The sequence below is a fragment of the Loxodonta africana genome, chromosome 21, assembly GCF_030014295.1.
Source record: "Loxodonta africana isolate mLoxAfr1 chromosome 21, mLoxAfr1.hap2, whole genome shotgun sequence".
Classification (NCBI taxonomy): Eukaryota; Metazoa; Chordata; class Mammalia; order Proboscidea; family Elephantidae; genus Loxodonta; species Loxodonta africana.
The window spans coordinates 30,707,604-30,720,003 of NC_087362.1; the positions used below are offsets into that span (position 1 = coordinate 30,707,604).

Genomic DNA, 12,400 nt, shown 5'->3' on the forward strand with positions numbered 1-12,400 from the left:
TCATGTCACAGGCAGAAAACAAAGAATTTTTAATTTCCACCCTGCCCAACTTTCTGCTGCCTTGAGGCTCCGTTGCAGTGGCTTCAGACCAGATGGGACAACAATAACACTTTAGCCCTGGTGACGCAGTGGCTAACTGCTCGGCTTCAAACCAAAAGGTCTGCGGTTCGAACCCACCAGCAGCCCCACAGGAGAAAGATGTGGCAGCCTTGAAAACCCCACAGGGCAGTTTTACTCTGTCCTATAGGGTTGCCATGAGTCGGAATCGACTCGACAACAATGGGTTTGGTTTTTGGTTCTTTGAACGGTGCAGTGGTTAAGCGCTTGGCTGCTAAAGGAAAGATCGGCAGTTTGAACCCACCCAGTGTCTCCGTGGAAAAAAAGGCCTTGTGATGCACCCCAGTAAAGATTATAGCCTAGGAAACCTTATGGGACATTTCTACTCTGTCACATGGGGTCACTACGAGTCAAAATTGACTCGAAGGCACACAGCAACAACCTGGTGGGAGAGGCTCACCTCTGTCGGCAGTGGCTGAGCGCGTATTCTGCCACTCACTTAGGTGCTGGGTACGCCTTATCTCACTTAGGCCTCTCCCAGTCTTAGGAAGGAAGGGCAGCTGAGCCTCATGACTTGTGGGTTCCGTACCTGCCAATTCATCTACTCGCTAAACTTCACCTGTAACCCCGCAGTGGAGCCCCGGTGGCACACTGGTTAAGAGCTGCTTTTGAGGTCATTTGCAGACATGCACAGAGTGGCAAAAAATTTGAGTAGCCCAACGTGCACATTTCCAGCTGAGGTAGAACAAGGCGATGCTCTACTTGATTTTTTCAGGTCTCGTACTGCAAACAAGTGTCCTTTCTGTGGCCTATTTTGTGCCACATTGTTTTTTGCATTTTTGTGCTTTTTGGTGGTGATTTCACTGTTTAAGTGCCCCCGAGTGTAGTGCTGAAGTGCTGTCTAGGGTTCCTAGGCGCAAGAAGGCTGTGGCGTGCCTTCCGGAGAAAATACACCTGTTAGATAAACTTCATTCAGGCGGAAGTTACAGTGCTGTCGGCCATGAGTTCAATGCTACTGAATCAACAATATATATATTAAGGTGTCTTTAAAGAGAAACACGCATAGAACAAGGGTATGTATTGATCAGTTGATGAAACTGTTGTGACCAGAGGCTCACAGGAAGCTAGCCCTGTATTTCCCTTGGAGCAATGGTGTTCTACAAATTCAGTGTTTGTGGTGACTTGATACAACACCATTACTCCGAATAAGGAGAATCGACTGTACTATTACTTCCACAACTCTGACACACGTGGGATTGCCATGAGTCACGATAGCCACAGTGATGGGTTTGAACATGCTGGTGATCATGAGGACAACCCAGGACCGGGCAACGTTTCATTCTGTTGTACATAAGTCACCATGAGTCAGAGCCAACTCGATGGCAACTATCTATCACTACAATCCCTGGCTGCTATTTATTGAGTCCTTTTGTGAATTAATTGTTTTACATGTATTAATTAGTTGGATCCTCACAACTTGATGGAGTAGGTACTCTGATGACTAATTTACAGGTTAAACTTGGCCTGGAGAGTCTAGGACATGCCCAATTCCTTCAGCTCGGGTGCAGTAGGGCCCAGGTGGGAACTTGGAGGCCTAACTCTCAACCCCACGGTCCACCCGTCCACTGTGAAGCCCCCCTCCCCGTGTTCCGCAGCTTACCTTTTGCCATGGAGAATCTGAAAATCACTGAAGGCTTAGAGATGCCTGAATTCAGACGCAGGGGTAGAAAACCCCAAACAGCAGTTGTTACATTTGCCAACAGTCCAGCCTACTGTCCCACAGCCAAAGGCCCCGGGCAGGCTCTTCCTCCCCAAGACCCACCTGGGAGCCTCAGAGACCTCAAACAGGAGGAAGAGGTGTCCTAAAAAGGGTTTTAATCTTCAGAAGGGAGACTCTGCCCCAGTGGAAGCAGGCGGTTTACATTATCGTTCAGAGTGGTGAGCTTTCTCCAGGGCCTGTCCTCTCTCCCTCAAGAGGCCCAGGAAAGTGCTGTTCCCTAAAGAGTAGGGCCGAGCCATACCCCACCCACCTGAGAAAGAGGAACCAGCCGCTTCCTGTTCCAATACAACACAGCAGGTGGGTTCTCAGATCTCAAAATATGGATGTGGAGCTCATCTCCACCAGAGCACCCCAATAGTCCACAAGGTGAGCCGTAGGGCTTTATAACCCACTGGTCCACTCATCAATACATCACACAGCTGTTGGTGCCCATAGTCTTTTACATCGTAGTTTTTAGTGGCTAGGTTGTGCTCTACCACGTGGATAGACCAGAGCTTAACCAAAGTGAAAGGACCCTCGTGACACAGTGCTTCAAGCACTTGGCTGCTAACTGAAAGGTCTGAGGTTTGCAACCACCAGCCACTCCTCAGGAAAAAGACTTGTGGCAATCTGCTTCCGTAAAGATTACTGCCGAGGAAGCCCTACGGGGCAGTTCTACTCTGTCCTATAGGGTCACTATGAGGTGAAATCGACTTGATGGCAACAGAAAACCAAAGCAAACCCATTGGCCATTTGGTTTATTTCTAATATTGGCTATTATTTTTAAGAGCCTTAATAAACAATTATGTAACCAAAACATAGCACCTATCCTTATTTTCCTGGAGCACCAGTGGCTTAGTGGTTAAGGACTTAGCTGCTAACCAAAACGTCAGCAGTTCCAGTCTACCAGCAGCTCCATGGAAACTTCATGGAGCAGTTCTACTCTGTCCTATAGGGTCACTATGAGTCGGAATCAACACACCAACAACAGGTAGGGGTATCCTTATTTCCTTAGGAGAAATTCTCCTAGAAGTCAAAGGGTCAAAGGGGATGCAGTATTTTGAGGCTTTTGACAGAAACTTCCAAATGGCCTTCTATAGAAATGTTTGGATTTTTCTCCTAGCCAGTCCTCATGAGAATAAATGAACCACTTTCAATAAGTGACACCATTTTAAATAAATGACTACAGCTGAAAAGACCACTAGAAAGGCTTGCACCGTTGATCAATGAATCAGTGCCCCCCCCCAAAAGTGCTTTAATGATCCCACCAGTAGATGGCACTCTCTGCTAAGATTTTACAGTCCTGAGCCTTAGGGAAGGTACTTCAAAACTTCATTCAGCTCACACCAGGAAAGTCTGAGATGCATACAAATTAAAACAATTTTGCATGAGCAAGACTAGAACATTATCACATGAAAGCCAAGTAAAATTCAGCAGCCGGGGACGCTACTCAGGGGGTCTTGAAAATGCTCATACGATGTGGTCGTCCTTCCTGCTTAAATTCTCCCATGGGCTGGTACCAGTAGCTCCACCATTGGTCCCTGGGCCTCTGTGGGCCCCTGCTGCCCCTCTGCCCGTGCACCTGCCCCCCATAACTCCCTCACCCTGGGCTCAAGGGCCTGGAAAAGGCTGCTCTGACCTGCCGGGCCTCTGGTTCCTCTCCTGCCATCTCGTAGCACCCTTGTCTTATCGCAATTGTAATTTTATACGTACGACTGCTGATTGCCACTGGGCTCAAAGCCCCACCAGGCCCTCACTGTTGTGCACCTGGAGCTCAGCGCTGGGCCTGGCACCGAGCTCACCTGCCAGAGGCATCTGTGGAGTGAGGGGCCCTTTCCCCGTAGGATGAAATACATTCTGAGGTTGTCCAGCCTTAGCTGCTACGGATGAGAGAAATACTGTCTAGAAGGTAAATTGATAGTGGTGGCAGGCAGATTAAAAGTACTACACAGGTTCGGGGTTTAAATACAGAATCACCATATGACGCAGCAATTTGCCATTCCACTCCTAGGTGTATACCCAAAGGGCTGAAAGCAGAGGCTCAGATACTTGTGCACTAATGTTCACAGCAGTACGGTTCACATAGCCAAAAGGTGGAAACAGCCCAAGTGTCCATCAAGAAATGATGGATAAACAATATGTGATTTATACATACCAGTTGCTGGCCAGAGGACTCCAACTCATAGAGACTTCATGTGTGTCAGAGTAACGGTGCTCCATAGGGTTTCCAATGGCTGATTTCTTCAGAAGATTGCCAGGCCTTTCTCCCAAGGTTCCTCTGGATGAACTGGAACCTCCAACCTTTCAGTTAACAGCTGAGCATGTTAACAAGTTGCACCACTCAAGGACTCTTGTGTAGTCATACAATGGAATATTATTCAACCATAAAGAGAAATGAAGTCCTGATACATGCCATGATGGGTGAACCTTGGAAATACTATGCTAAGTGAATGGAAGACACAATAGGACACACATTGTACAAGCCCAATGAAAACAGGCACACGTGTAGAGACCAAAGTTCATTAGTGATTACCTGTGACTGGAAGGAAATGAGGGAATTTTTTAAAAAGTGTGACCTGAGCCAACCGCCTCAACTCTGGGAGTCTAGTTTCTTACTACAGTAAATGGAACTAATATCTACTTTAAAAAAAAAGAAAAAAAGAGGAGGGTTCTGGCCCACTTACTGGGAGGACAAGCTACATAACCTTGGCAAACCTCGGTTTCCTCATTTACAAAAGGGCTACAATAACAGTGCCCGCCAGATTAAATAAGAAGTTGCACATGGGTCATTAGCACACGCCTGGTGCCTAGTAAGCACACAATAACCTCTGGTGGCACCATGGTTAAGAGCTTGGCTGTTTACCATGAGATGGGCAGTTTGAGTCCACCAGCCGCTCCTTGGAAACCCCACAGGGCAACCCCAGTGGCTAGCAGTTAAGAGCTACAGCTGCTAACCAAAAGGCTGGCAGTTCAAAACCACCAGGCACTCCTTGGAAACTCTGGGGCAGTTCTGCTCTGTCCTATATGGTCGTTATGAGTTGGAATTGACTTCATGACAAAGGGATTTTTGTTTTTTTTCCAAGTTCGTTCAGTGTCTCCTGTTAGGCACCATGCCCCAAAAGGATGGTGGAGAATAGAACGGAGAGCTTTTTACTGCCCTAAATCCACCAGCTTGGACAATATACTGCAGTTATAATTGGTGTGACCTTTTGGCTCTTCGCTTTTGGCTGCGTGGGCTCAATTTCCAAGGGTTCCAGCATTGAGGAAAAAACGGGTCCAGAGTGAGAAAGGCACAGACCACCCACCTCTGCACTCCGTGGGCCCCCCACAGGGCTCCAAGGACAGGCTGGATGACCTTCACGCAACCAGGGACCCAGAGCCAGGTCCTCTTCACCAGGTTATTCCTTAGAATTCTGTCTGCTGGGCAGCCTGCCTTGTCCTGAAGATAGGCACTTCACCTCGTAAAACTGGACAGTCGCCTAAACGACCCCCGGGGGTCATTCCAAGTTTGTACTTGTTAATGCGCTTTCTTGAGGACCTTTTGCACAGGCAGACGCCCAGTAAACAGGAGCATCTGGCGGGGACCAGCGGCTTCCTTGCCGAGTCCTCCCTTCCTAGCTAATATCCTCTCGGGTTTCCAGGCCCAGGTGGGGACAGCAACCCCACTGTTTCTGACAAGCGGTCCCGCCCAGCCCTTGGTATCTAAGCCCTGTAGGCTTCGGATTCCAGAGCTAGACTGGGGGGGGGGGTCTCCTGGCTCTTCCCCCGGCTTCCCCAATTCGGCGGATCCGTGTTCCCTAAGCCCGAGTTACCGCAGGTTTTTTTTTTACCTTCCCAATGCCGCACCTCCCCCTGCTGCTCTCTCTATGCAGTGGGCGCCAAGATACCTTGCGGTGTCCGCCGGATCGGCCCAGCCCCTCCCCCAGGCTCTCTCCCACACCCCACGGCCAGTGCCCAGAGCGCGGACAGCGGTTTTCTTCCCTCGGGACTGCGAGTGTCCCCAAGGAGGAACGTCGGTGTCCACCCTCTCATACCCTCCAGGCCAGGTGAACGGGACTGTGGGACCCTAGCACCTCAGTCTATCTCCCACATGGCCAGGAAGGGGGTCGCGCCCGGGGGACCCGGGAGGAGGGCGCGGGGCTGGGATGCACTGGGGCTGAGGCCTTGTTGGCCCGGGAGGCGACCGGGCACCCACCTGCAGTCGGGGGCTCCGGGACCACGCGGGCCAGACCTGCACGCCGACTCCACGTGCCCGAGGCACAGCCCCAGGCCGTGTAGCTGCAGAGGCGGGGCGGGGCCTTGGCGGGGGCGGGGCCTCGGTGGTGGGCGGGGCCGAGAGCCGGACGGGCTAGTGTGGGCGGGCCCAGATGGCGTATTTTAGAGCTGCCGGCGGGGGGGTGAACTTAACGTATTGACGCTCGCCGGCTCCGGTGGCGCCGCCTCGTGCTCTTCGGCCTGGCCGAAAGCGGCGGCATGGAGGGCGCTGCTCCGAAACGCCGCACGTCTGCTGCCCCGGCGGCGGGCGAGGAGGAGGAGCGGCAGGCGCGGGAGCGAATACTAGCGGCACGGCGCGCGGCCGGGGCGGCGGGCAGCCAGGACGTGACACTGCAGCGCTCCATCACGCTGCTCAACGGCGTGGCCATAATCGTAGGCACCATCATCGGTTCGGGAATCTTCGTGACGCCTACTGGCGTGCTCAAGGAGGCAGGTTCGCCGGGACTGGCTCTCGTGGTGTGGGCCGTGTGCGGCATCTTCTCCATTGTGGGCGCGCTCTGCTATGCCGAGCTGGGGACCACCATCACCAAGTCAGGCGGCGACTATGCCTACATGCTGGAGGTCTACGGCTCGCTGCCCGCCTTCCTCAAGCTCTGGATCGAGCTGCTCATCATCCGGCCCTCCTCGCAGTACATCGTGGCGCTAGTCTTCGCCACCTACCTGCTCAAGCCGCTCTTCCCCACCTGCCCGGTGCCCGAGGAGGCAGCCAAGCTGGTGGCCTGCCTCTGCGTGCGTGAGTACCGGCCCTGGGCACAGGGAGCGCGCGACTCGCGGTCCCCGGGCCCTCCCCGCATCCCCAGGCTATCTCTGCATCCCCGCGCTGCCCTGCGTACCGGGACCGTCTCAGCATCCCTGCTCCCTGGCATCCCCAGGCCATCCCAGTACCCCTGGACCATCCCTGCGTCCTTGGGCCAGCCCCGCATCCTTGGACTATCCTCAGGCCATCCCTGCATCCCCAGACAACTCCGCAGCCCCGCAGCTCTAGACTAGGGTCAGTGATCCGAAGTCACGTGCGTTTCATTCATTTGCCTGTCTTCTGGCTTGCCGAGAGCGCGCGGTGAGACAGCCACCATAGGGGCCCTGCTCTGATGCTCGCCACGTTGCCTGGCCTCACTGAGCTCACGGCTGGAGGTGTGGAGTAATATTTGCTGCCACATGGAGTTGCTTGTTTGAGTTCCAAAGGGCTGACTGGTTGTTGAAAAGGAAATTGCTGTTTAAAAAAAAATTTTTTTATTCATTCATGAAGCAAAGCTGGCCTATGAGACATTGGGTACACAGGATGATTCATAACAGAACAATAGTGATAATGTTTTATGTGGCTAGTAGTGATGGCTCATTTTGGTAAGCGGAAATAATTGAATCTTACCGAAGGTTGCGTAGTAGTGAAGAGAGGGGTGCTTGCCTGCAGATGAGGAAGTGTGCGTGTGTGTGTGTGTGTGTGTGTGTGTGTGTGTTTTGCAGGGCAGGGTGGGTGGTTAGTGGGCTTGGGAGTCCTAAATTGTGCTGAGAGATAGCTTTGGATGTAGTGATAATATGTTGCTGAGCTTGTTCTAATAGGTGCCTGGCATGGCCATAATATGTGCTGGTCATTGTCCTAATATGTTCCTAGGCGTGGAACCAGGCCAGAGAGAATTGCTGCTTTGCAAAAGTTTTTTCCTGAGATTTCAGGAAAAAAAAATCTTTTGTACCAAATGCCGTGTGATTTTTTTGGCTTTTGGCAATTTTCAAGCCAATCTCTTGGGCAGCCACTAAGGAGGTTTGAAAGGCTGAAATGTCCCACTTTTCCAAGTTTACACTGGATCCCTGAGGAGATCCAAACTTAGATTTATTAATTTGTGCGGAGAGCTGCCACCTGCTTTAGGAACCTGCCTGAATCTTGAAAGTGAGTATAAATTCAGGGTCGCGGGACTAAACATATTGTTTGGAGTAAGTAGCTGTGAGATCAAGGGGGCTGTGCATTCCTTGGGGGTGTTTTGGTGAGTATGTGGCTTCTGACTGGCCGTACCTGTGGGTGCTGGAACACTCCGGCATTCAGCTGTTGGAATTTTGTAGTGTGGTGACTGTGATTCCATCTGTGTCGCGCTGTGCTGGGTGTGGGAGGCATTTTGGAACTATGAGGTGGAGTCCATCACTTCATGGATGCAGACGGGCAAAACTCAGGGCGGCTCTGTTCATCCCTGCACTCCTATATGCCCGGACCATCTCTGCATCCTGTCATGCCCAGGGCTGGGACCAGAAGCTTTCCTGGAACTGTACCCAGAATAAGCGCACCAGGGTAGAGGGGAACATTCCTGGCCTTTGGAGGCATCTTAGTGGTGTGGATCTCCGATTAATCAATTTTTGTTTGGTCCAAATCTACAAATTGTTGATCCACCAAAGGACAGGAGTTGGGCAAACCTGCGGCTTTCATTGGGCACTGGAGATGGGTTTCTTTGGGCTCAGCAAGGAAAGGAAAAACCCTTTAAAGGGATTACTCAGTTCACTTGTTTTGTCACGATGAGAATTTTGATTGTCCAGTTTTTGTCATTGCTAGCTATTTAATGTTTCAGTCTAGGATGTAAGACAGAGACAGTATTTTTAAAGGCCTGCATACTTGTTAAAAATGGACCACTCAGTACTGAGCCTTGGCCTTCTCTCTGCTGGTGCCGGGGAAGAGCCTTGGGAAATGCTACTTTGGCCAAAGGAGGGGAGATTTCTGATTGGGGGTGGGAGGAGGATCTAATTTTCTTTTTGTAATTAAAAATCAATTCATGCATGAGTACATCACCATTTAAAAATTCAAACCATACAAAAGTGTGGAAAGTAAGACATGAAAGCCTTAGCACACACATGCCCCTCACTCTCTTCCCTGGAGCTGCCACGGCTAACAGGGCAGAGTGGGTCCTTCCAGAGCTTTCTCTGCTACAAATATACAGCTAGCTTTTTTTTTTAACATAAATTGAATCTTATTGTACAAATTGTCCCCCACCTTGCCTTTTTTTTTTTTTTTTTCAAGCCTTAAATGATTTTGAGATGTTTCTACAGCAGTAAGTAGACTTGCACCTCAGGCTTTTGAACCAAATAACCATTTCCTGTGATTTTCCTAAGGACATGTGGGGGGTTCCAAATGCAGTGTTGCGGTCAATACCTTTGTACATCCAGCTTCGACCAAACAGGCAGAAGTGGAATTTCTAGTAATTTCCATGGCTAGGTATCCAGAGGGGATACTGCTGGAGCCAAGAGGGTGTGCGTGGGTTCTACTTTCGTGGCCAAAGGCCTTCCAAAGAGCCCGAACCCATTTGCATGTCCCTGGAATTCATTTGATGATAAAAGTGATAACATGGCCTTTAATTATAATTCAGTTAGAATCAAACCATTTCAAGTGGCTTTCAAACTGGCCTTTTAGGTCTCGGTAGGTGGAGCCTTTGGATAGGCCCTGTAACCCTTGCCAATACTCTGCTGTCGGATGTTTGGTATTTGCTGGGCCAAGAGGTGAGGACCCTGAGTCTCAGTTGCGTTAGCACCCCTTTCAGTAGGAGTGAGGAGACACTTTTCCTGTGTCGGTCAGCCATGCGTAGTTCCTTTTCTCTGAACCCCCGTGTGTGTATGTTATGTGCATATGTTCGTACATACACCCATACATCTGCACACGTGTATATGCATGCGTGCGTTTTCTCTTTTTTATTTTAACTTTGATGAACATATACACAGCAGAGCATAACACCCATTCATCAGTTTCTGCGTGTATGATTCAATAACACTGGGTTACATTCTTCACGTTGTGTCACTGTTCTTGCTGTCTCTGCCCGTATTTTTTCGCCACCATTGACTTAGACTCCCTGCCCCCTAAGCTTCTCACCTGTGCTTTAGAGTCACTGTAGACAGTTTGATCTCATAAACCAAAAACCAAACCCATTGCCACTGAGTTGATTCCAACTCATAGCAACCCCATAGGACAGAGTAGAACTGCCACACAAGGTTTCCAAATCTGTAAATCTTTATGAGAGCAGACTGCTGCGTCTTTCTCCCGTGGAGCAGCTGGCTGGTGGATTTGAACCGTTGACCTTTCAGTAAGCAGCCAAGCATTTAACCACCACACTACCGGGGCTCCTTTTGATCTCACAGGCAATTCTTTAAAAGAGTGCAATGCTCATGGCGAACATTCTTTACTAATTTAGCTAAACAGTTATTTACTTTAAAGGCAATTTCAGAGGATAATATCAATTCATGGTTTGAAGATTTTTCTCAGCGATAAAAGGGGGATTTTTAGTAACAGAAAGGTATACATGGTCTGGAAGGGTCGCATTAGGATCGACAGAAGGGAGGCCTCCAGTCTCCACACCCTCAGCACTAGATCTAGAGAGGAGCTAGGCTTGTCTACAGCTAGCAGGGCACCAGGCCGACCCTTATGTGGTGCACTGATTCAGGTGCAGGAGAAGGTTAGGGAGGTCCAGGGTGGGAGAGACTCCTCTTACCGGGGCACCTGAGCAGGCGTCCTTGAGCCGGTAGCATTGGGTACTACTGGCGGTAGAAGCAGTCTGGAGCCCTGAGGGTTGGTGGCACCAGACCAGTGCAGGCCTGGGCGGAGAGGTTGGACGTGTGGCCTGGGATGCCTCCCTGAGGCTTGTGAACATTGTTCCTGAGGCAGCAAAGGGCCATAGAGTTGGAGGGTGGTTTTTACTTGAGAGTCCCTGGTGGTCCACACTCAGCTGCTAACCAAAAGGTTGGAGGTTCGAACTCACCCAGAGACACCTCAGAAGAAAGGCCTGGCCGTATGCTTTTGAAAGGTCACAGCCATTGAAAATCCTATGGCACACAGTTCTACTGTGCACACATGGAGTCACCATGAGCCAAGTTGACTGGACAGCAATGAGTTTTTTTTTTTTTTTTTAACTCGTGCATAGAGCAGAGTTGCCAAGCAGGGTTCTAGAATTTTTCCTGAAGCAGAAAAGGGCACCTGTACCACACTTTCCCCAGACCCTGCAGCAGTGTGTGCTGTGGGAAGGTTTTTGGGGTCTGCATCCCAGACTCCGGAGCCTGAGCGGGCCGCGGTCCTGGTGACACAGGAGTCACAGGTTCTAGAACAGAATTCTTGTTTTGCTGGCTGAGCTCCTTTTCAGGCCCCTGGACACATCCCACAAAAAGCTTCTTCCTGCTTTTTACGAGTTTGTCTTATGAAATGGGCTGGCCTTGGTGCTTAGAATAACCCTGCTGACAGGAAAAATGAAAAGAGGAATCTTTTGCAGCTCAGAATTAAGGGGGGGTCCTTTCCTTTGAGTGTCCTTTTAGCATTTTTTTTTTAGTTAGAAATTAAGGTGAGCGGAATGACCTACGTGGTATTTTTCTAAATGACATGCGGCCTTTGGTGTGGGAATGCATTTATGTGGATTATACCCCATAACATTTACTTGAATTTCAAGCAACACCCAGTTCTGTTTTAGCGACAGAAGTCACCCCGACCTGAGTGGATTCTCATGGGGGCCCGGGCGTGGTTGCACACAGTTTATCTGGCCTCGGGGCACAGCTTTTGCCCCTGTGCAGTGGGCACGTGGTGTCTGAGGAAGATCGTTACATAAAAACGTGGCCGTGAGCCTGGCCCAGAACAGGCACCCTGTAAGTGGGAGCCATTCCAGTTCAGAAAAACAGCTCTGGGCATAACCAAGTCCTTTGCCTAAAGAGAAGCTACTGGAAGGAGGGTTTGAGTGAGCTACTTTCCTTATGCTGAGTTGAAGAAACGACTCGGGGCCTATCTGAGGAGCAGTCATTTTTATCCAAGACCAGTCGGTGTGGGGAAGTGGCCTTCGGTTGGTTTCCATAACTTCCCAGCAGAAGTCGCCCACCTTCCCACCCGACTCTGTCCCTGCTGGGTGGAGGTGGAATAGCACCAGTGGTGTGGGGATCTGTACTGTACCTCCCCCCATGCCTCCAGCCAGGCTTGGCACAGCAGGCCGTGTAAACCTGTGCCAGGTTGAGGGTCTCAGACACCAGCCAGCTGTCAAGATCAGGCTGGCTGGATGAGGCAGAGGCTGTAGGTATTTCCAGGCATTCCAGAGTCCTGCGTGTGAGCTGAGTGCAGAAATCCACCCTCCTGACTAGCACAAGGAACCTCCCGACCTGACCTGCCATGCAATCATGGGATGCTGGAGACCCATGGCCTCACAGAGCACGTGACTCAGGTATAGATGCAAGGTCGAAGCCCCTGTGATGATCCCATGGGATGCCCCGAGTTGCTGCCTGGCTCTTGGTGGAGTCTGGGGCATCGAAGGGCACGTAGCATGTTCTGGGCGCTGGCTGGCATGTGCTCAGACACATACCTGCTTACATACATGC

General features: G+C 50.7%; 1 protein-coding gene across 1 annotated transcript in view; it reads left to right on the forward strand.

The window, feature by feature from the left end:
• The first annotated feature begins 6,274 nt into the window (after nucleotides 1-6,274).
• SLC7A5 (solute carrier family 7 member 5) overlaps nucleotides 6,275-12,400 on the forward strand; it is a 32,203-nt gene continuing 26,077 nt past the window's right edge. The window contains exon 1 of the mRNA XM_003418067.4: nucleotides 6,275-6,824. Coding sequence (XP_003418115.1) covers nucleotides 6,290-6,824 — 535 coding nt within the window. The 5' untranslated portion in view covers nucleotides 6,275-6,289. The remainder of the gene's footprint in view (nucleotides 6,825-12,400) is intronic.